General features: G+C 46.7%; 2 protein-coding genes across 3 annotated transcripts in view; one reads left to right on the top strand and one right to left on the bottom strand.

Annotated features, from left to right (window-relative positions):
* The window catches only part of CRABP1 (cellular retinoic acid binding protein 1), a 658,055-nt gene that overhangs the window by 105,100 nt on the left and 527,961 nt on the right, over nucleotides 1-24,994 (bottom strand). The window lies entirely within an intron of this gene.
* The window catches only part of ACSBG1 (acyl-CoA synthetase bubblegum family member 1), a 64,958-nt gene continuing 54,562 nt past the window's right edge, over nucleotides 14,599-24,994 (top strand). The window contains exon 1 of the mRNA XM_050799956.1: nucleotides 14,599-15,175. Coding sequence (XP_050655913.1) covers nucleotides 15,045-15,175 — 131 coding nt within the window. The 5' untranslated portion in view covers nucleotides 14,599-15,044. The remainder of the gene's footprint in view (nucleotides 15,176-24,994) is intronic.

Here is a 24,994-nt window from a genome sequence, read left to right as displayed (position 1 = left end):
GGAAGGGAGGGAGGGAGGGAGGAAGGGAAGAAAAGGTAGTTTCATATTAATTTTGACATGCATTGGGAAATATCTATATTTATATAACAAATCCTTCAATTGCTTAGAATAAAGCTATTTCATTTTTAAATTATAAAAGGGAGTTGAAAAATAGTAAATAATGTACAATACCCCAGAGGAAAGCAAATATGGCAAAACTCATGAAGGTGATAAAGAAATTGATTGGAAAATAGTGGTCTTGATTCTTTTTTTTTTTTTTTTTTTTTTTTTTTTTTTTTTTTTTTAAAGAGATGGAGTCTTACGCTGTCGCCCAGGCTGGATCACAGTGGCGTGATCTTGGCTCACTGCAACCTCCACCTCCTGGGTTCTAGCAGTTCTCCTGCCTCAGCCCCCCGAGTAGCTAGGATTACAGGTGCACAGCACCATACCGGCTAATTTTTTGTATTTTAGTAGAGATGGGGTTTCACCGTGTTGCCCAGGCTGGTGTCAAATTCCTGAGCTCAGGCAGTCAACCTGCCTCGGCCTCCCAAAGTGCTAGGTGTGAGCCACTGCACCCGGCCAATTCTTGAAGTTGAAAACCAGTGAGGGTAGCAATCACTTCTATGATGGTAGAGGCTGGTGCAGAGGCATTTGGCCTTATACGCATAACAGGCACAAACTTCCACAATGAACAAACTCACGTGGGCAAAACTGCAGTTTTATTTTCTGTAACTCAATGAAAAAAAATTTTTTTACAGCTCTCCACCCTTCCTCCTAATGGCAGGACATTTAATCTGTTCATTTTGAGAGACAGGACCTGCTGGATTTCCTAGGCCGACTAAGAATCCCTAAATCTAGCTGGGAAGGTGACCACATCCACTGTTAAGCACGGGGCTTGCAACTTAACTCACACCCCACCAATCAGGTAATAAAGAGAGCTCACTAAAATGCTAATTAGACAAAAACAGGAGGTAAAGAAATAGCCAATCATCTATCGCCTGAGAGCACAGCAGGAGGGACAATGATCGGGATATAAACCCAGGCATTGGAGCCAACAACAGCTACCCTCTTTGGGTCCCCTCCCTTTGTATGGGAGCTCTGTTTTCACTCTATTAAATTTTGCAATTGCACTCTCATCTAGTCTGTGTTTGTTAGGGCCGTCCATGCCATCCCTCCGGATCCGGCAGGGTGTCCGCTGTGCTCCTGATCCAGCAAGGTGCCCATTGCCACCCCCGATAGGGCTAAAGGCTTGCTATTGTTTCTGCATGGCTAAGTGTCCAGGTTCATCCTAATTGAGCTGAACACTAGTCAGTGGGTTCCATGGTTCTCTTCCATGACCCACAGCTTCTAATAGAGCTATAACCCTCACCGCATGGCCCCAGATTCCATTCCTTGGAATCCGTGAGGCCGAGAACACCAGGTCAGAAAACACGAGGCTTGCCACCATCTTCGAAGCTCTGGGAGCAAGGACTCCCCGCCCCCACCATAACATTTTGGCAACCACAAAGGGACCTCCAAAGCGGTGAGTAATATTGGACCACTTTCACTTGCTATTCTGTCCTATCCTTCCTTAGAATTTGGAGGAGAATACCAGGCATATGTCGGCCGGTTAAAAATGATTATTGTGGCCACCAGACTTAAGACTCAGTTGTGAGGCTATCTGGGGAAGGGCTTTCTAACAACCCCCAATCCTTCTGGGTTGGGAACGTTGGTCTGCCTGGAGCAAGCTTCCACTTTCAATTTTCTTGGGGAAGCCGAGGGCCGACTAGAGGCAGAAAGCTGTCGTCCTGAACTCCCGGCATTAGCCAGTTGAGATCATGGCACAGCCAGAAGTCTATTTGACAGTCACCCATGAGTGCACCCCTACCTTTTCTTCTGACCCATACCTCCTGGGTCCCCACCACAACTTTCTTGAAAATGTAGCCCCAAAATTCTCCTTACCTCTGAATCTACTTCCTCTGATCCCTGCCTCTTAGGTAGTAATGGTTCAGGCTTTCATTTCCCTCTAGCAAGTAGTATCTCCAAAGGGATCTAAGGAAGCTCTATGCTGCACCCTTAGGCATCTAGGCTATAAACCCAGGGAGTCTTATCCCTGGTGTCCCTCCCGATTTAGGCATACAGCTCTCAACATGGGCAGTTATGTGGTACCCATTCCCCACCACCCTTGCCAGGGCCCCAAGTTTGTAATGGCTAAGAAGAGGAGAGAGAGAGACCGAGGAGAGAGACAGAAGAGAGAGAGAGAGAAACACGGAGGAGAGAGAGACACACACATGGAGGAGAGAGAGAGAGGCATGGAGGAGAGAGAGAGACACACACATGGAGGAGAGAGAGAGAGGCACGGAGGAGAGAGAGAGAGAGAGATAACGAGGAAGTCAAAGAGAAAAAGATAGAAATAGTAAAAAAAAAAAAAAGAAAAAAAGTGCCCTATTCCTTTAAAAGCCAGGGTAAATTTAAAACCTACAACTGATAATGAAGGTCCTCTCCGTTACCCTATAACACTCCAATACTACCTTGTTCTCACTGTAAACAAGGGCATAACCTAAAAACACTGAGAGCACTGACAACCCATAGCTTTCCTATCAAAAATCCTTAACCCAGTAACCAGCAGGTGCATTCAATCTGTAGCGGTAACTGCTCTGCTAACAAAAGAAAGTAAAAAAGTAACTTTTAGAGGAAACCTCATTGTGAGCATACGGCACCAGCTCAGAATTATTCTAAGTCAAAAAAGCAAAAAGGTAGCTTACTAACTCAAAAATCTTAAAGTGTGGGGCTATTCTGTTAGAAAAAGGTAATTTAATACCAACCACTGATAATTCCCTTAACCCAGCAGATTTCCTAACAGGGGATTTAAATCTTATTTACCACACAGAGGTCCAACCAGACCTAGGAGGAACTCCCTTCAGGACAGGACCATAGATGGTTCCTCCCAGGTGATTGAGGAAAAAAACCACAATGGGTATTCAGTAATTGATACGGAGACTCCTGTGGAAGCAGAGTTAGAAATATTGCCTAATAATTGGTCTGCTCAAAAGTGCGAGCTGTTGGCACTCAGCCAAGCCTTAAAGTACTTATAAAATCAAAAAGACTATCTCAACCTTGACTCAAAAAGTTACCTACACCCTTTCTGAAGTGAATTTGCATCAGAACTGTTTATGGGAATGCATCTTGATGGGGCAGCTGGGTTGTTATGAAATACTCAGGAACCCAGCCCAGCTCTAGGACTCACCCCTGAGCACAAAGGCAATGTTGGGTATTCTGGTGAAGGACCACTGGAATCCAGCAGCCTGGACCACTTTCTTTGTGGTCAGATAAGGTGGGAAAAGGGGTGCAGGACTGCTACATCGGTGAGTGTAACTAATCCGATAAGCAGAGGTCCACAGGTGGTTACATACCCTGGAAAGAAATAAGCATTAGGACCATAGAGGACGCTCTAGGAGTAATGCTCATTGGAAAATGACTAGGGGTGCTGGCATCCCTATGTTCTTTTTTCAGATGGGAAATGTTCTCCCCAAGGCAAAAACACCCCTAGAATTGGGACCAATTTGACCCTCAGACGCTAAGAAACGACTTATATTCTTCTGCAGTACTGCCTGGCCACGATATCCTCTTCAAGGGGGAGAAACCTGGCCTCCTGAGGGAAGTATAAATTAATAACACCATCTTACAACTAGACCTCTTTTGTAGAAAAGAAGGCAAATGGATTGAAGTGCCATATGTACAATCTTTCTTTTCATTAAGAGACAACTTGCAATTATGTAAAAATGTGATTTATGCCCTACAGGAAGCCCTCAGAGTCTACCTCCCTACCATAGCGCCCCCCTGACTCCTTCCCCAACTAATAAGGACCCCCCTTCAACCCAAACGGTCCAAAAGGAGATAGTCAAAGGGGTAACAGTGAACCCAAGAGTGCCAATATTCCCCGATTATGCCCCCTCCAAGCAGTGGGAGGAGGAGAATTCGGCCCAGAGTGCATGTACCTTTTTCTCTCTCAAACTTAAAGCAAATTAAAATAGGCCTAGGTAAATTATCAGATAACCCTGATGGCTATATTGATGTTTCACAAGGGTTAGGACAATCCTTTGATCTGACATGGAGAGATACAACGTTACTGCTAGATCAGACACTAACCCCAAATGAGAGAAGTGCCGCCATAATTGCAGCCTGAGAGTTTGGCGATCTCTGCTATCTCAGGTCAATGACAGGATGACAACAGAGGAAAGAGAACAGTTCCCCACAGGCCAGGAGGCAGTTCCCAGTGTAGATCCTCACTGGGACACAGAATCAGAACAGGGAGATTGGTGCCGGAGACATTTGCTAAGTTGCGTGCTAGAAGGACTAAAGAAAACTAGGAAGAAGCCTATGAATTATTCAGTGATGTCCACTGTAACACAGGGAAAGGAAGAAAATCCTCCTGCCTTTCTGGAGAGACTAAGGAAGCTATTGAGGAAGCACACCTCCTTCTCACATGACTCTATTGAAGGCCAACGAATCTTAAAGGTAAATTTATCACCCAGTCAGCTGCAGACATTAGAAAAACACTTCAAAAGTCCGCCTTAGGCCCAGAGCAAAACTTAGGAACCCTATTGAACTTGGCAACCTCGGTTTTTTATAACAGAGATTAGGAGGAGCAGGCAGAACGGGACGAACGGGATAAGAAAAGGCCACCGCTTTAGTCACGGCCCTCAGGCAAGCAGACTTTGGAGGCTCTGGAAAAGGGAAAAGCTGGGCAAATCAAATGCCTAATAGGACTTGCTTCCAGTGCAGTCTACAAGGATACTTTAAAAAAAGGGTTGTCCAAGTAGAAGTAAGCTGTACCCTTATCCATGCCCCTTATGTCAAGGGAATCACTGGAAGGCCCACTGCCCCAGGGGATGAAGGTCCTCTGAGCCAGAAGTCACTAAAAGTCCAGCAGCAGGACTGAGGGTGCCCAGGGCAAGTGCCAGCCCATGCCATCACCCTCACAGAGCCCCAGGTATGCTTGACCATTGAGGACCAGGAGGTTAACTGTCTCCTGGACACTGGCGTGGCCTTTTCAGTCCTACTCTCCTGTCCCGGACAACCGTGCTCCAGATCTGTCACTATCCGAGGAGTCCTATGACAGCCAGTCACTAGATACTTCTCCCAGACACTAAGGTGTGACTGGGGAATTTTACTCTTCTCACATGCTTTTCTAATTATTTCTGAAAGCATGTTTAGAAATGTCACTCCCTTGTTAGGGAGAGACATTCTAGCAAAAGCAGAGGCCATTGTACAACTGAACATAGGAGAAGGAACATCCATTTGTTGTCCCCTGTTTGAGGAAGAAATTAATCCTGAAGTCTGGGCAACAGAAGGACAATATGGACAAGCAAAGAATGCCCGTCCTGTTCAAGTTAAACTAAAAGATTCTGCCTCCTTTCCCTACCAAAGGCAGTACCCCCTTAGACCTGAGGCCCAATAAAGACTCCAAAAGACTGTTAAGGACCTAAAAGTCCAAGGCCTAGTAAAACCATGCAATAGCCCCTGCAATACTCCAATATTAGGAGTACAGAAACCCAATGGACAGTGGAGGTTAGTGCAAGATCTCAGGACTATCAATGAGGCCGTTGTCCCTCTATACCCAGCTGTATCTAACCCTTATGTTCTGCTTTCCCAAATACCAGAGGAAGCAGAGTGGTTTACAGTCCTGGACCTTAAGGATGCCTTTTTCTGCATCCCTGTACATCCTGACTCTCAATTCTTGTTTGCCTTTGAAGATCCTTCGAACCCAACGTCTCAACTCACCTGGACTGTTTTACCCCAAGGGTTCAGGGATTGCCCCCATCTGTTTGGCCAGGCATTAGCCCAACACTTGAGCCAATTTTCATACCTGGACACTCTTGTCCTTCGGTACGTGGATGATTTACTTTTCGCCACCTGTTCAGAAACCTTGTGCCATCAAGCCACTCAAGCATTCTTAAATTTCCTCGCTAGCTGTGGCTACAAGGTTTCCAAACCAAAGGCTCAGCTCTGCTCACAGCAGGTTAAATACTTAGGGCTAAAATTATCCAAAGGCACCAGGGCCCTCAGTGAGGAACGTATCCAGCCTATACTGGCTTATCCTTATCCCAAAACTCTAAAGCAACTAAGAGGGTTCCTTGGCATAACAGGTTTCTGCCGAATATGGATTCCCAGGTACGGCGAAATAGCCAGACCATTATATACACTAGTTAAGAAAACTCAGAAAGCCAATGCCCATTTAGTAAGATGGACACCTGAAGCAGAAGCAGCTTTCCAGGCCCTAAAGAAGGCCCTAACCCAAGCCCCAGTGTTAAGCTTGCCAATGGGGCAAGACTTTTCTTTATATGTCACAAAAAACAAAAACAAAAACAAAAACAAAAAAAACAGGAATAGCTCTAGGAGTCCTTACACAGGTCCAAGGGATGAGCTTGCAACCCGTGGCATACCTGAGTAAGGAAATTGATGTAGTGGCAAAGGGTGGCCTCACTGTTTATGGGTAGTGGTGGCAGTAGCAGTCTTCGTATCTGAAGCAGTTAAAATAATACAGGGAAGAGATCTTACTGTGTGGACATCTCATGATGTAAACGGCATACTCGCTGCTAAAGGAGACTTGTGGCTGTCAGACAACCGTTTACTTAAATATCAGGCTCTATTACTTGAAGGGTCAGTGCTGTGACTGTGCACTTATGCAACTCTTTTTTTTTTTTGAAATGGAGTCTCGCTCTGTCGCCCAGGCTGGAGTCCACTGGCACGATCTCAGCTCACTGCAAGCTCCATCTCCCAGGTTCATGCCATTCTCCTGCCTCAGCCTCCCGAGTAGCTGGCAATTCTTAACCCAACCACATTTCGTCCAGACAATAAAGAAAAGATAGAACATAACTGTCAACAGGTAGTTGCTCAAAGCTATGGCACTCGAGGGGACCTTTTAGAGGTTCCCTTGACTGATCCCGACCTCAGCTTGTATACTGACGAAAGTTCCTTTGTAGAAAAAAGACTTCAAGAAACAGGGTATGCAGTGGTCAGTGATAATGAAATACTTGAAAGTAATCCCCTTACTCCAGGAACTAGTGCTTAGCTGTCTGAACTAATAGCCCTCACTCGGGCACCAAAATTAGGAAAAGGAAAAAGGGTAAATATATATACAGACTCTAAGTATGCTTACCTAGTCCTCCATGCCCATGCAGCAATATGGAGAGAAAGAGAATTCCTAACTTCCGAGGAAACACCTATCAAACATCAAAAAGCCATTAGGAGATTATTATTGGCTGTACAGAAACCCAAAGAGGTGGCAGTCTTACACTGCGGGTTCATCAGAAAGGAAAGGGAAATAGAAGGGAACCGCCAAGTGGATATTGAAGCAAAAAGAGCCACAAGGCAGGACCTTCCATTAGAAATGCTTATAGAAGGACCCCTAGAATGGAGTAATCCCCTCTGGGAAACCAGGCCCCAGTACTCAGAAGAAGAAATAGAATGGGGAACCTCATGAGGACACAGTTTCCTCCTCTCAGGATGGCTAGCCACCAAGGAAGGAAAAATACTTTTGCCTGCAGCTAAACAATGAAGATTACTTAAAACTCTTCACCAAACCTTTCACTTAGGCATAAATAGCACCCATCAGATGGCCAAATCATTATTTACTGGACCAGGCCTTTTCAGAACTATCAAGCAGAGAGTCAGGGCCTGTGAAGTGTGCCAAAAAAATAACCCCCTGCCTTATTGCCAAGCTCCTTCAGGAGAACAAAGAACAGGCATTACCCAGGAGAAGACTGACAACTCGATTTTACCCACATGCCCAAATCTCAGGGATTTCAGTATCTACTAGTTTGGGTAGATACTTTCACTGGTTGGGCAGAGGCCTTCCCCTGTAGGACAGAAAAGGCCCAAGAGGTAATAAAGGCCCTAGTTCATGAAATAATTCCCAGATTCGGACTTCCCCGAGGCTTACAGAGTGTCAATGGCCTCGCTTTCAAGGCTACAGTAACCCAGGGAGTATCCCAGACATTAGGTATACAATATCACTTACACTGGACCTAGAGGCCACAGTCCTCAGGGAAGGACAAAAAAATGAACAAAACACTCAAACGACATCTAAAAAAGCTAACTCAGGAAACCCACCTTGCATGGCCTGCTCTGTTGCCTATAGCCTTTACTAAGAATACAAAACTCTCCCCAAAAAGTAGGACTTAGCCCATACAAAATGCCATATGGATGGCCCTTCCTAACCCATGACCTGGTGCTTGACTGAGAGATGGCCAACTTAGTTGCAGACATCACCTCCTTAGCTAAATATCAACAAGTTCTTAAAACATTACAAGGAACCTGTCCCTGAGAAGAGGGAAAGGAACTATTCCACCCTGGTGACATGGTATGAGTCAAGTCCCTTCCCTCTAATTCCCCATCCCTAAATACATCCTGGGAAGGACCCTACCCAGTCATTTTATCTATCCAAACCATGGTTAAAAAGGCTGGAGTGGAGTCTTGGATACATCACACTGGAGTCAAATCCTGGATACTGCCAAAGAAACCCAAAAACCAGGAGACGATGCTAGCTTTTCCTGTGAACCTCTAGAGGATCTGCGCCTGCTCTTCAAGCAACAACTGGGAGGAAAGTAACTAAAATCATAAATCCCCATGGCCCTCCCTTATATTTTTCTCTATACTGTTCTCTTACCCCCTTTCACTCTCACTGCACCCTCTCCAGGCCGCTGTATGACCAGTAGCTCTCCTTACCAAGAATTTCTATGGAAAATGTGGCTTCCAGAAAATATTAATGCCCCATATATCTAAGGGAACCCCCACCTTCACTGCCCACACCCATATGCCCCACAGCTGCTATAACTCTGCCACTCTATACATGCATGCAAATACTCATTATTGGACAGGAAAAAGGATTAATCTTAGTTGTCCTGGAGGACTTGCAGCCACCGTCTGTTGGACTTACTTCACCCATACCGGTATGTCTGATGGGAGTGGAGTTCAAGATCAGGCAAGAGAAAAACACGTAAAGGAAGTACTCTCCCAACTGACCTGGGTACATAGCACGCCTAGCCCCTACAAAAGACTAGATCTCTCAAAACTACATGAAACCCTCCGTACCCATACTTGCCCGGTGAGCCTATTTAATACCACCTTCACTGGGCTCCATGAGGTCTCGGCCCAAAACCTTACTTACTGTTGGATGTGCCTCTCCCTGCTCTTCAGGCCATATATTTCAATCCCTGTACCTAAACAATGGAACAATTTCAGCACAAAAATAAACACCACTTCCGTTTCAGTAGGACCTCTTGTTTCCAATCTGGAAATAACCCATACCTCAAACCTCACCTGTGTAAAATTTAGCAATACTATAGACACAGCCAACTCCCAATACATCAGGTGGCTGACTCCTCCCACACAAATAGTCTGCCTACCCTCAGGAATATTTTTTGTCTGGGGTACCTCAGCCTATCATTGTTTGAATGGCTCTTCAGAATCTATGTGCTTCCCCTCGTTCTTAGTGCCACCTATGACCATCTACACTGGACAAGATTTATACAATCATGTTGTACCTAAGCCCTGCAACAAAAGAGTACCCATTCTTCCTTTTGTTATCAGAGCAGGAGTGCTAGGTGGACTAGGTACTGGCATTGGTGGTAGTATCACAACCTCTACTCAGTTCTACTACAAACTATCTCAAGAACTAAACGGTGACATGGAATGGGTCGCCGACCCCTCCAGAGGAAATCTTAGCTACACAACCCCTACTATGCCCTAGTTCAGCAGGAGCAGTTAGAGCGGTAGTCGGCCACCTCCCCAACAGCACTTGGGTTTTCCTGTTGAGAGGGGGGACTGGGAGACAGGACTAGCTGGAGTTCCTAGGCCGACTAAGAATCTCTAAGCCTAGCTGGGAAGGTGACTGCATCCACCTTTAAACACGGGGCTTGCAACTTAGCTCACACCCGAACAATCAGGTAATAAAGAGAGCTCGCTAAAATGCTAATTAGACAAAAAAAGGAGGTAAAGAAATAGCCAATCATCTATCGCCTGAGAGCACAGCAGTAGGGACAATGATCGGGATATAAACCCAGGCATTGGAACCAGCAACAGCTACCCTCTTTGGGTCCCCTCCCTTTGCATGGGAGCTCTGTTTTCATTCTATTAAATCTTGCAACTGCACTCTCTTCTGGTCTGTGTTTGTTATGGCTCAAGCTGAGCTTTCACTCACCATCCACCACTGCTGTTTGTCGCAGTCACAGACCCGCCACTGACTGCCATCCCTCCGGATCCAGCAGGGTGTCCACTGTGCTCCGGATCCAGCTAGGCGCCCTTTGCTGCTCCTGATCGGGCTAAAAGCTGCCATTATTCCTGCACGGCTAAGTGCCCGAGTTCGTCCTAATTGAGCTGAACACTAGTCACTGGTTCTCTTCCGTGACCCACAGCTTCTAATAGAGCTATAACACTCACCACATGGCCCCAGATTCCATTCCTTGGAATCCGTGAGGCCAAGAACCCCAGGTCAGAGAACATGAGGCTTGCCACCATCTTGGAAGGGGCCCGCCGCCATCTTAGGAGCTCTGGGAGCAAGAAGCCCCCAGTTAACAGTTTCACAAAAACTCTGTCATTTTCAAGTTTAAACTTAGTCAAGTCGTAGTGTCCCATTTCTAGGAATTTATCCTAGAGATAGACTAGCTCAAGTACGAACCACGCAAGGATAAGATTATTCATCGCAGCTTCATCTGTAACAGCAAAAGACTGAAAACAACCTAAATGTTCATCCTACAGAGCTGTTGAAATGCATCTCGGGCCAGCCCTTCCATGGAATGCTACACATACCCCCTAAAAAGAGAACCAGGAAGCTCTCCAGGCAAAAATATGAAAAGTTCTCCAGCAAATGTTGTCAAGCATAAGAAGATACGAAACTGTGTATGCCATATGTTAGCATTTGTATATATCCAAGATATTTCTAGAATGATGCAAAAAAAATTTTAACAGTGGTGGCTCTGGAGAAAAGAAATGAGTGAAGAATGGTGAGGAGAGGGACAGAAAAGTGGGAGGAAAATTTAATTTTTACTGTGAAGCCTTTTGTACCTTTCAAAACATTTTATTGAGGTAAAAATCACATAACATTAAATTCACTGTTTTAAAATGTAGGATTCATGGCTGGGCATGGTGGCTCACACCTATAATCCCAGTACCTTGGGAGGCTGAGAGAGAAGGATCCTTTGAGGCCAAGAGTTCAAGACTATCCTGGGAAATATAGCAAGACCTTGTCTCTACAAAAAAATTTAAAAATTAGCCAGGCATGGTGATACATGCCTGTAGTCCCAGTCACTTAGGAGGCTGAAGTGGGAGGATCACTGGACCCTGGGAGTTTGAGGCTGTAGCGAGCTACAGTCACACCACCGCATTCCAGCCTGAGCAACAGAATGAGATCCTGTCTCAAAATAAAAAAAAGAAAATGTACAATTCAGTGACATTTAGTACATTCACAGTGTTGTGCAACCATCATCTCTATCTAGATTCAAAACATGTTCATCACCCCAAAAGGAGACCCCATACTCATCAAGCAGTTAGTCCCCTTTGTACATTTTCATGTTCCACTGTATCAGTCAGGGTTCTGCAAAAAACAGATGGCCCCCTTAAAAGGGGCAGGTGAAGAACTTAATGAAGGGACAAAGAGGTGAGGACAGTGTTAAGGGAACCACAGGGGATGGTAAGGCAGCTGCAGGGAGCTAGACACTTCTGACCTGAAGGAGCTGGGGAGGAACTGTTCCCCCTGAGGCCAGAGCTGGCCAGAGGGGCTGCTGCTAGAAGGACAAGGATGCACCTGCTGCCAAAAGTGTGGCCAGCCAGGAGGGAAGGAGGAGAATAAAAACTCCAACCTTTCTTTCTCTCCACCTTCTGTCCTGCCACCACCTGGCATTGGCCTGACAACCAGAGGCCAGAGGCTGGGAGCCCAAGGGATGCTCACACAGGGCAGCTCTGGGGACAGAGCAAGGGGAGAGAGTAGAGAGGGAATCTGGGGCAAACAGAATAACTGGCATGTTGCTTGTCTTTATTTTTCAAAATGAAATGAGCCATTCAAAAAGTTCAGCTGAATCAGACTCCACTACGGCCTGACCTTTTCAGCACCATGTCCCAGCCTGGAACTTCTGTTGCTATGTTCCCTTTGTCCTGGTTGCCAGGTGGGGTCAGCCCTGTTCTCAGTGACTGCAGAATGACCATGTTCCCATCAGCCTCTGTTGCCAGCCCACCAACTTTCTCCTCCAGCAGCCACTTGACCCTCAGTTCACTGACTGCCCTGGCAAGGGGGTCTGCTGGGCCTTTCTGCTCTTAGTTCCTTGAAGCCATCTTTTCTCTGTGGCCTGTGCTGAGCACTCTGGGGGCCCTGTCGCTTTCTTGGGCCACCTCAGGTCCTTGTTATGCTCAGACCTGGAAGATCTGCCCAAGGAAGGTCTTCTTAAGGCCCTCCCCAGGGCCTTGCCTCTGTTTGAACTATCTTCCCCTTCTTGGTTCCCTGGATCTATAAGAATCTGAGGGAAGGGGAAGGAAGGGGTGTTGGGAATAAAAAACTTACACATTTTTCCAAACCTTCCCAGGCTTTCATCTTGACCCAGGCTTTTGAACTTCAGAGCTGAGCATTCTATGTCTTTTTCTCTGATTATGGTTCTCCTCGGGTGGGGAGACACTGACTTGTCACTTACAGTGGTGTCTCACTGGATCCCTCCGATCAGCCCATGGGCAAAGGGCTCCCCATCACCTTCTCACGTCCAGCTGGAGCTGGTGGCCACTTTGGCCCACCCCAGGCCATCACCCTCATGATTCAAGCAGTTAAAACTGAGGCCAGGAGAGGGCAGAGATCTGCCCAAGATCATGGTGGAGGGCGAGTCAGTGGGAGATTCAGGCCTTGCAGCCGGACCCCAGACCTCCCGCTCAGTGTACCTTCAACAGCATTAGGAAGGTAGCATTTGGGGGCCTGTGGCCTGAGACCGCGAGTTTGATAGAAGGCAGCCCAGCTTTTTCTCAGTTACCTGCCTTCACCAGACAGCATCACCTGTGGCCCAGCTGGACCTATTTCTTCTTGGGGACATCTCATATGTATCCTCACTAACACCTCCTGTACACAATGTATATGGAATTGAATTGTGTCCCCAAGCAAATTCATGTCTACCCAGAGCCTCAGAATGTGATCTTTTTTGAAAATAGGGTCTCTGCAGATACAGTTAGTTAAGATGAAGTTCTATGGCATCAGGGAAGGCCCTACTCCAATGACCGGTGTCCATGTAAGAAGAGAAAATAGGAACATAGACTGCTATGGTTGGAAAATTTCCAACAAATTTCATATGTTGGAAACTTAACCTCAAAATTCTTATGTTGATTGGAGGTGGGGCCCTTGGGAGGTAATTAGGATTAGGTAAGGTCATCAGGGTGGGGTCCCATGTTGAAACTGGAAACTACAAGAGGAAGAGAGACCTGAGCTGGCACCACACTCTTGCCCTCTCACCATGTGATGCCCTCCACATTATGATATAGCAAGAAAACCCTCACCAGATGCCAGCACCTTAATATTGGACTTCCAGCCTCCAGAGCTTTAAGAAATCAATTTTGTGTGTGTGTGTGTGTGTGTGTGTGTGTGTGTGTGTTGGTGTTTTTTTAAATTTGTTTGTTTTGTTTTTTGAGGCAGGGTCTCACTCTGGTTGCCCAGGCTGGAGTGCAGTGGTGCAATCATGGCTCACTACAGTCTCAACCTCCCAGACTTGAGTGATCATCCCACCTCAGCCTCCCAAGTGGCTGGGGCCACTGGCCCACACCACGGCGTGGAACCCAGCTAATTTTGTTTTATTTTTTGAAGATACAAAGTCTCACTATGTTGCTCAGGATGGTCTTGAACTCCTAGGCTCGAGCGATCCTCCCACCTTGGCTTTCCAAAGTGCTGAGATTAAAGGCATGAGCTTCCATACCCAGCCTATTTTCATTATGAATTACCCAGTCTGAGGTATTCAGTGAGAGCAACAGAAAATGGACCAAGGCTTTGACACAGAGGAAAGACAGCCATGTGAGGACAGAGGCAGAGGCTGGAGAGATGCACATGCAAGCCAAGGAACACCCAGGATGGCCAGTGACCACCAGCAGCTGGGAGAGAGGCAAAGAAGAGTCTGCCCACAGCCCCTAGATGGAGTGTGGCCCTGCGCACATCTTCATTTCCAACATCTGGCCTCCAGAGCCATGAGAGAATATATTTCTGTTGTTGGAAGCCATCCAACTTGTGGAACTTTGTTACAGCAGCCCTGGGGAATGAATACACGGTCTTAGAGGTGAGACTTTTGGTATTCAGAAAAAGGCCTTGTCCTATGTGAATTTCCCATCTCTTTATGGCTGCCTGAAAACCCACCCGTAACATGCTTCCTTCCTTTAGAAGAAGGGGCAGGTCCCGGCTTCTATTCAGATGTCCCTGGAAAGTCACATTCCTCGGTTGCCTCTATCATGTCTTCAGTGCAAATGCTTCTATAGACCATGTGACAGTTCTCAGTGTTGGAAATGTCTCCCTCCTTCCGCCGGGGTGGGCTCCCTCCTCAGATCTCCAGCCTCCACGCAGGACCTGGGGGAGGTGGACTGAGTGGGTGAGATCCCTCCCAGGGCAGCATTCGGCAGACTGCAAGTCAAGAGTGCAGAGTGTATGCAGCCAGGGGTAGCAGCCACTTCAGGATCTGGGTCTGGATTTGTGCTGAGAACCACTATGGCCTTTTAAAGCCAGTGAGGAGGTTTTCTGGGGGCCCAGAAGCCCTGAGCCCATTGGCCAGACCTCCTGGGAGAAGCGGAGCAGATTTGCATCAAAAAGAACACTGGCTTCATTGAAATTCTCCTCATCTTGAGTGAAACAAAACCACAAAGAAGAGGAAAGTTTTAATTCTGAGAAACTTCACTGAGGAGCTTTTTTTTTTTTTTTTTTTTTTTTTTTTTTAACTTCTAAAAATAGAGAGGAAATGAGCCTCTTTGGGTCACTCTAGTTGCCGCCTCCCCCCGCCCCATGCCTGCCCCCGCTGCCCACTCAAGGCCAGCCTCTCACAGTGGGTGACTGAGCTGTCTTCAGTGGAAGCCTGAGGCAGATGCCACGCAATTCTGGAGCTGGATACGGCTGCCCACACGGGGACCCCAGCATGCTGGACAGCAGAGAGACCCCACAGGAGAGCCGGCAGGACATGACTGTGGGGACCACCCAAGAAAAATTGAAAACCAGGTAAGTCGGTGGTTGGGTTTCTGCACACTGCACCTGTGGGCCGAGTTCTAGACTTTACTCTGCTGTGTGAACTTGGGCAAGTTGCTTCTCTCTCTGAGCCTCAGTTTCTTCACCTGGGAAATGAAGGGAAGGATCTGGGCAATCCGTAAGATGGAAGAAGAACCAGTCATTTGGAGGGTTACTTAGCATAGCCAAGAAAGGCTCATCAAAGAATGAGGCACATCCCAGGGGTATGAGCTGGGGCTGCAGTGGGAGACCCGTTGGATCTCAATTGGATGGAGGAGGAATTTTTTAGTCAAGAAGAACATTTCCCTGTCTTCTCAAGGGGGCCTTTTGCCTGCAGGTGTCAAAGACAGACAAGTTTTGTCGGGGAGCCAGAGGTTCTCGCTCCGGTTTGCTGTGTGACCTTGGCAAGTCCCTTTGCCCCTCTGGGCTGTAGCTTCCCTGTCTGAATATGAGTGCAGTGGCTGAGGTTTCCCTAAAGCCCTTCCACTGTGTATATTCCAGTGATCTGTGATTCAGAGGAAGCGGATTCAATGTGTCAGGCATTCACCAATGCCCACCCTGGCCCAGGCCCTATCCATCCAGGGAGTAGGGGATCCTGAGAAGATGGGACTCAGTCCCAGCCCTGGGATGCCCTGGTCAGGAGGCAGGAAGAAGGCAGGCACGCGCGCGTGCGCGCACACACACACACAAACACACACACTGTGGTTTGTGTCCAGGAGGGGCACAGGCTAAGGGGCAGAGAGAGGGAGGCTTCTAACTGGGGCGCCTGAGATGGACCTTGACAGTCAGAGTGGAGACAAGAGCAGTCGGCAGAGAGAACGACCTAGCAAAGCAAGATAGGAAGTATGGGGATGGGAGAAGTCTAGATGGTGGGCGCATAGAACCGGGGAGGACAGGAGCTAAATGCCAGGGCCCGAGCCCTCTGTAGTAATGGGGAGGAAATGCCAGTGTCTGAGCTTCCAAGACTATGGCCACTGTCCTGATGGGAGGTTATGGGGAAGGAATATAGAGGGAAATGGGAACAGATGTTAACACACCTCAGAGATGCAGAGGCCCCTCCGAGGGCTGGCAGCTGGGCCGTGCCCTGGGTCTCCGGAGGACCCTGCTAAGCCAAAGTGGACTCCCGTTCTCCCAGAAGCAAGGACTCCTCCCTGCAAAGCCTCCAGGAGCATGAGGGCCAGCCCATCCCTGGGCATAGGTCAGACGCACAGAGGGTCAAGGGCCCCTGGAGGAAAGTTGGACTGACTTCCTCACCCTAGGGCAGATTCAGGATCTCCTCTGGGCCCTGGTATCCTGGCACTTCCACTCCTCCCTGGGGCTTGTGGGCTCAGAGAGCAGGAAGGCCAGGCGAGATGCTCAGAGGAGCACATCGAAATGTGTCCAGAGACCAGGCACAATGGCTCACGCCTGTAATCCCAGCACTTTGGGATGCTGAGTCGGGTGGATTGCCCGGGGTCAGGAGTTCGAGACCAGCTTGCCCAATGTGATGAAACTCCGTCTCTACTAAAAATACAAAAATTAGCCAGGTGGTGTTACATGCCTGTAATCCCAGCTACTCAGGAGGCTGAGGCAGAAGAATCGCTTGAACCCGGGAGGTGCAGATTGCAGTGAGCCAAGACCGTGCCACTGTACTCCAGCCTGGGCCACAAGAGCAAAACTCCATCTCATAAAAAAAAAAAAAAAAGGAAACAAATGTGTCCAGAGCAGGGGTAGACAGGCATGAGGACAGCCAGGGCCAGGGGAGCCCTTGAAAACAAAAATCAAGGTCTGCAGGATCTCAGGGTCTTCTGCTCGCTATGAGTGAGGGGCCAAGTGGGGCTCAGGAGCCCAGTGGCTTTGACGTCCATGTCTCAGGCCTATGGTGAATAGGGGTGGCAGAGGGTCCTGTGTGCCCTGCAAGGCTCACAGAGGCCCGGGCTTGTTTTGCAGACATCACTGAAGGAAGGTAGGCAAACTTGAGGCAGAACCCTAGGCTTGTGCAGAGGAGGACTCCCTCCTGAAAGGGTAAATGGGTCTTGGGACCCTGTAGGGAAAGAGAAAGGCTAAAAACCCAAGAGTTGGAGTGCCAGTTCGACTACTTTCTTGCTGAGTGACTTTGGATACATTGTTTAACCTCTCTGGGCCTCAATAGCATCCTCTGCGCAAATAAATATAAAATGCCTGAACTTCATTGACACTGCGGAAAAATTGGGTGGATTCCACCAACTGATGTGTATGAAAATGTTTTCAAAGCACAAGAGTTACCCATCACAGGCATAGTAACCCTTACAGCGATATCCTGGAACGCTCTTAGCAGCAGGCTGGAGGGCACATGCCTTGGGTTCCAGTCCAGCTCTGCTCCTAACCCATTCTGTGACCCTTGGCAAGACACCTTCTCTGAGCCTCAGTTTCCCCATCTGTCAAACAGGGAAGCCAAACCTGCTCTGACATTCTTGCAGAGCAGCTGTGAGGAAAGAACTTAATTCTTGTTAAACATTGTTCTAAAGTCAGAGAGAGCCAGGTGCAGTGGCTCATGCCTGTAATTCTAGCACTTTGGAAGGCCAAGGAAGGAAGATTGCTTGAGTGCAGGAGTTCAAGACCAGTCTGGGCAACAAAGCAAGACCTTGTCTCTGCTAAAAATTTAAAAATTGGCCAGGCATGATGGTGTGCATCTGTAGTCCCAGCTACTCAGGAGGCTGAGGTGGGAGGATCACTGGAGCTCAGGAGTGTGAGGCTGCAATGAGCTATGGCCACTGCACTCTAGCCTGGACTACAGAGCAAGACTCTGTCTCAAAAAAAACAATAAAAATAAAAAATAGGCTGGGCACAATGGCTCACACCTGTAATTCCAGCACTTTGGTAGGGCAAAACGGGTGGATTGTTTAAGCCCAGAAGTTTAAGACCAGCCTGGGTAACATGGCGAAACCCCGTCTGTACGAAAAATACAAAAATTTGCTTAAAAAAATACAAAAAAGGCCAAGCACAGTGGCTCACGCCTGTAATCCCAGCACTTTGGGAGGCCAAGGTGGGCAGATCACCTGAGGTCGGGAGTTCGAGACCAGCCTGACCAAAATGGAGAAACTCCATCTCTACTAAAAAAATACAAAAAAAAAAAAAAAAAAATTAGCCAAGCCTGGTGGCACATGCCTGTAATCCCAGCTACTCGAGAGGCTGAGGCAGGAGAACTGCTTGAACCTCGGAGGCAGAGGTTGTGGTGAGCTGAGATTGCACCATTGCACTCCAGCCTGGGCAACAAGAGTGAAACTCCGTCTCAAAAAAAGGAAAAAAAAAAATTAGCCAGATGTGGTGGCACATACCTGTGGTCCCAGCTACTCAGAAGGCTGACGTGGGAGAATCAGTTGAGCCCGGGAGGTCAGGCTATGATGGCACCACTGCACTCCACTTGGGTGACACAGCAAGACCCTGTCTCAAAAAATAGGTAAATAAATAAGGCAGAGAGATCGTTGTTCTTGCCGCCACTGTGATGCCGCTTTCTGCTTCTCTGCTCCTCCAGGCCAACTCCGGGAGGGAAGGTGTATTAGTCTGTTTTCCCGCTGCTGATAAAGACATACCGGAGACAGGGAAGTTTACAAAAGAAAGAGGTTTATCGGACTTACAGTTCCATGTGGCTGGGGCGGCCTCACAATCATGGCAGAAGATGAAAGGCACGTCTCATATGGCAGCAGACAAGACAAGAGAGCTTGAGCAGAAAAACTCCCCCTTATAATGACCATCAGATCTCGTGTGACTTACTATAATGCGAACAGCATGGGAAAGACCTGCCCCCGTGATGCAATTACCTCCCACCTGTTCTCTCTCACAACACATGGGAATTCAAGACGAGATTTGGGTGGGGACACAGCCAGACCATATCAGAAGGGCTCTATCTCAGACCTGCCCATTTGCCCTGACCTTGTGGCCATGGCAGCTGCTCCTGGGGAAAGGGGGGTCTGCATTCCTCCATAGCCTGAGAGGGGCTTATCTTCCCCCCGATTCCCAGTGTTGCAGAGGGGAAGACAGAATGTGGAAGAAAGGGGAGGCTGAGAGCCAGAGGAGAGCTTGCACCCTGCCCTGACCACGAGAGTTCCCTTTCCTGCCACACCAGTTGCAGGGCTGGATCCGAGTGATTGGGGCAGGTGTCCGGAGGAAACAGCCAGGCCGGGGCCAGGAGAGGCAAAACCAATGGGGCCTGAGCTGACACTGGCCCTGCTCTGGCAGCTTGTGTTCTGTGCCCTTGAGGCTGTGGCTGTAGACCATGTCCTCCATCAGGGACACCCCTTGAGCCTGCCCAGGGCATGGGTCCCGACCCTAGGAAGCCCTCTGTCCAGTGGAGACACCAGTCTCCCTGAGCCTAAGGAAGCCCATTGTGGAGGAAGGGCTTGGGAAGGAACCTAAGAAGAGGACAGTCCATCCTGGGTTTGAAAGGCTGTGGATGCCCGGATGGCAAGCAGGGCACTGTGCTGACCAAAGGCATGGTTGTGGAGATGTTACGAGTGGCCATCAGACTGGTCAGGTTGGGGCCCGGCTAACTCCTGCGCCTAGAGATGTTGACGTGGCCAGACTAAGGGCAGCCAGGCCCAAAGGAGGAGGCACTCAGGAGCTCTGGGAGGGGTGCAAGCAGCAGAAGCCCAGGGAGAGCCTGGTTTGGGTTTTGTGAATCTAGCAGCAGTGAGTACAGGCTGGACTAGGGGTGAGGTGGAGGCAGGAGGCCAGGACTTGGGAGCTCCAAGGGTCCCATCTGGCCCAGGGAGGGCTGTCAGGCTCTGAACTGACCACACTCACTCTGGGCTCCTAGCTGACTCTCCCGGCACTGCCTACCCAAAGACTGGGTGCAGAGAGGAGCCTCCTAAGAGCCAGGGATGTGGAACAGTCGCAGGAGGCAGCTACAAGCTGCGTGAGCAAGGCTGTTCCCATGGACAGAGTTTTCTCAGGATGACAGGGAGTGAGCTCTGCGTCTCTGGCGTGTGCTAGCCTAGGAGGGGCAATCGCAAGGCGAATGTCACTGAAAGAACACAGGTGTCCTTAAACATGGACTCTCTGGGCTTTCTAGTGCTGAAATTCTTCCCACTCCCACTGCCCAACTGTGATATTGAAACACAGTTGTTGTTTCATGTTTTGGTTTCTTTATTGTTTTTCTCTCTTTTTGATAAGAATACATTCATTTATTCAAAATTATTTATTGTAGAATAAGCAGGCATTGTGCTAAGCACTGAAGAATATAACAGAAAACAAAAACAAGTCTGTACCTTAAGGAGTTTGCATGCTCACAGGGAAGACAGACATTAACAAATAATTGTTCAATTAAACTGTAATTGTGACAGGTGCCATGAAGGAATAAAAAAAAAAAAAGGGAATATAATCAATGCCACTGAATTATACACTTAAAAATATTTCAATGGAAAATTTTATGTTATATGTATTTTACCACAATAAAAACATTTTTTAAAAATGTTGATAATTAAAAAAACAAAAAAAGACAGAGGGAATATAACGAAGATCTGACTTGGTCTTGAGGGTTGGTGCAGGCTCTCCTGGTAAAGCAGTATTTAAACTGAGACCTGCAACAGGAGTAGGAGTTGGTTAGGGGAAGAACTTTCTAGGAAATGGGTGCAGCATGTGCAAAGCCCCCAAGGTGGGATGGAGCTTGTAGTGTTCAAGAAACTAAAAGGCAGTGGGAACAGGGCAGATTTGGGACTATCATGTAAAAGCCACAGGAAATCAAAGTGCTGGTGTCAAGAGCCCAAGATCAAAGGGTCAGGCACATCCGTGGAAAGCGTGAGTCTCTAGGGCAAACGAACACTGGTCCTAGACTTCTGAGTACAGATCTGGATAACTTCCGGATGCAAGTCAGCCCAAGCCAGCTCTAGTCCTTGCAGGAGCTGCAGAGATTTTAGCCAGGGGCAGCAGAGCTCAAACTGACCTGAAATCAGGATCTGGGCCCAAAGCTAACTCACTGTCTCCAGGCAAGCCCCTGAATGGCAGAGTACCAGGCAAGCAGGTTTTTTAGGTCACTAAGTCCAACCCACTGTATTACAGTATTCACATATTATCAATCTACTCTGACTTGATTACCTCCAGGGAAGGGGAACTCACTACTTACCTCTTCATCCCTGCAAAATCACAGTTTCATCTAGGGCCAGTGGTGGTAGAAAAAAAATCCTATCTCACACTGGGTCCTATAAGAGACCCCTGGATCCCAGCTCTGGCCTCCTACCCAGACAATTCTGGCTTCTTGCAAGGGAGCCTGTGAGGAACACTTTAGAACAGGGCTGGGAAGGTCCTTTGGAAACTGTAAAGGTTGTGACCATGTGAAGGCTATCTAGGGCCTAGCTCAAACTCTGGTCCCAAACAGCTATAAAATAAGAATTTAGATGTTAGCTGGGTGTGGAGGTGTGTGCATCTATAGTCCCAGCTACTCAGGAGGCTAAGGCAGGAGATCAGTCAATTAATCAGTCTTCACCCTCCTTTTCCCATAAGTAACCACTGTTCTGAACAGCCAGCGTTCCAGCTGTTCTTGAGGATGGCATGCATGGGATCACACAGAACATTACTTGTCTGACTCCTTGCACTCATCGAAATGTTTGTGAGATTGATCAGTATTGCTAAGTATCTCAGTAGTTCATTCATCTGTACGTTTAAGTAGAATTCCATTGTATGGCTATACTACAATTTTTTTATCCATTAATCTATTGATGGGCATTTGAGTTGTTTCCAGTTTGAAGATTTTGTGAATAAAGCTGCTATGAAATTCTTGTATAAGGTGTTTTTTTTTTTTTTTTCCTTTGAGACTGAGTCTCGCTCTGTCACCCAGGCTGGGGTGCTCACTGCAAGCTCCGCCTCCCAGGTTTAAGCCATTCTCCTGCCTCAGCCTCCCGAGTAGCTGGGACTACAGGCGCCAACCACCTCGCCCGGCTAGTTTTTTGTATTTTTTAGTAGAGACGGGGTTTCACCGTGTTAGCCAGGATGGTCTCAATCTCCTGACCTCGTGATCCACCCATCTCGGCCTCCCAAAGTGCTGGGATTACAGGCTTGAGCCACCGCGCCTGGCCTGTATAAGGTGTTTTTGTGGACATATGTTCTCATTTTCTTGGCTAAATCCCTAGGAATAGACTTACTGGGTCAGAAGATAGGTGTGTGCTTAAAGAAGCTGCCAGAAGTTTCCACATCTTTGTCAACACTGGGTATTGTTACTCTTTTTAGTTTCATTCTGGTGGGTGGATAGTGACATCTTGCTGTGGTTTTAACTTACATTTCCCTGATGGTCAGTGACATTGAGCATATTTTCATGTGCTTATTGGTTATTTCCATGTCTTCTTTTGTAAATTATCTTTTCAAATCTGTAGCTCATTTTGTAATTGGGTCCTTAATCCTTTTATTATTGATTTGTAGGCATTCTTTATATATTCTGGTTATATTTTGTCAGATACATGTATTACAAATATTTTTTCCCAGTTTGTGGCTTATCTTCATTTTCTAAATTGTGTGTCTTTTTTTTTTTTTTTTTTTTTTTCTGAGACAGGGTCTCGCTCTGTTGCCCAGGCTAGAGTGCAGTGGTGTGATATTGGCTCACTGCAGCCTCCGCCTCCCGGGTTCAAGCAATTCTTGTGCCTCAGCCTTTGAGCAGCTGGTTCTAAAGGCGTGTGGCACCATGCCCAGCTAAGTTTTGTATTTTTAGTACAGACCGGGTTTCACCATGTTGCCCAGTCTGGTCTTGAACTCCTGACCTCAAGTGATCCACCCACCTCGACCTCCCAAAGTGCTGGGATTACAGGTGTGAGCCACCACCCCCGGCCAATGGTGTGTCTTTTGATGAGCAAATTTTTTTTTTATTTAATAAAGCCCAATTTACCTAGTTTTTTTCTTCTATGGTTAGTGCTATTGTGCCCTCTCTAAGAAATCTTTGCTATTTCAAGGTCATATATACGTGTGTGTGTGTATATATATATATTTTTTTTTTTTTTTCTATGTGTTCTACTATTTCCCACATTAAATTGCTTGGCTCCTTTATCTAAAATTTACCACATTTGTGTCAGCCTATTTCTGGATTTTCTTCCATTTAGCAATTATTTCTCTATATAATACCATACTGTTTTCATTCTATAGCTTTTTAAAAGTTTTTTTTTTTTAAGAGATGGGGTCTTGCTACATTGCCCAGGCTGGCCTTGAACTCCTGGCCTGAAGTGATCTTCCCACCTCGGCCTTCCAAAGTGCTGGGATGAACAGGCCAGAGCCACTGCACCTGGCCCACTACTACAGTCTTATACTAAATCTTGAAATCAGGTAGTGTTGGTCCTCTAACTTTGTGAATTGTTTCCCCCTACAAGATTGTTTTATCTATGCTAGGTGCAGTATGCAGCCTCTAAGATATTGCTCAATGATTCTTGCCCTCTGATATTCTTGACTTTTGAATTCTTGTGTAATCATCTACCCTAGAACATGGGCTGGATCTAGTGATTCATTTCTAACATAGAATATGGCAGAAGTGGTGGGATTTCTTTTTTTTTATTTCTATGTAATTTTTATTATGACCATAAAAATAACCCTGTAGTCAATAACAATTTAATTTTACATTTTAAAAGAACTAAAAGTGTATAATTACAAAAAGTGATGGGATTTCACTTCAGAGATTAGACTACAAAAATACTGTGGCTTTCATTTTGATTGCTCTCTTTCATTTTCTTTCTTGCTCACTCTAAGACAGACTTATGTGTAAGGACCTGAGGGAGACCTCTGGCCAACATTCAGGGAGGGATTGACAACAACCTGCAAAGAACTGAATCCTGCCAACAATCATGAGTCTGCTTTTGGAAGCTTATTCTCCTCCACTGAGCCTTCATATGAAGACTGCAGCCCTGGTTGACAGTTTGACAGTAACCCTAGGAGACACTTTGAGCCAGAGCTAGCCTATACCTAGATTCCTAACCCATAGAAATTGTGAGATAGTGTTTGTTTTTTATAAGCCACTACATTTTGGGATATTTGTTACATAATAATAGATTCCTAATATACTAGATCCTTTGTACTTCTATGTAAAATGTAGAATCATCTTGTCAGTTTACTAAAAAAAGACTGTTTGAAATTTGACTGGGAATAAATTGACTCTATATTTCAAATTGGATGAATCATCTGATCCATGAACATGGTATGCATTTCCATTAATTTAGGTCTTTGATTTGTCTCAACCATGTTTTATACCTTTCAGTGTAGATATCTTGCACATTTTTTTCTTAAACATTTCTAGAAATTTTATGTTTTTGTTGCTATGAGAACTAATTTATTTTATTTTTAAATTTATTTTTATTTATTTATTTATTTTTTTTTTGAGACAGAGTTTCACTCTTGTTGCCCAGGTTGTAGTACAATGGTGTGATCTTGGCTCACTGCAACCTCTGCCTCCTAGGTTCAAGCAATTCTCATGCCTCAGCCTCCCAAGCAGCTGAAGTTACAGGTGCCCACCAACATGCCAGGCTAATTTTTTGTAATTTTAGTAGAGACGGGGTTTCACCATGTTGGCCAGGTTGGTCTCAAACTCCTCACTTCAGGTGATCCACCTGCCTTGGCCTCCCAAAGTGCTGGGATTACAGGTGTGTGCCACCGTGCCTAGCCAAAACTGTATTTTAAATTTAATTTTCTAGTCAGTTGCTGTTAGTATAAATATAACTGATTTTTAAATATTGACCATATATCCTGCAACCATACCAAATTTATTTATTAATTCCAACACCTTTTTTTGTAGATTCCCCTAAGACTTTTATGTTCAAAATTTTGGTATCTGTTAATAAAAAGTTTTACTTCTTCCTTTCCAGTCATTTTCCCTTTTAATTCTTGCCTTAT

Source organism: Macaca thibetana, chromosome 7 (assembly GCF_024542745.1).
Source record: "Macaca thibetana thibetana isolate TM-01 chromosome 7, ASM2454274v1, whole genome shotgun sequence".
Taxonomy (NCBI): domain Eukaryota; kingdom Metazoa; phylum Chordata; class Mammalia; order Primates; family Cercopithecidae; genus Macaca; species Macaca thibetana.
Note: the sequence above shows the minus strand (reverse complement) of the source record. Positions and strands in the feature narration are given on the sequence as shown.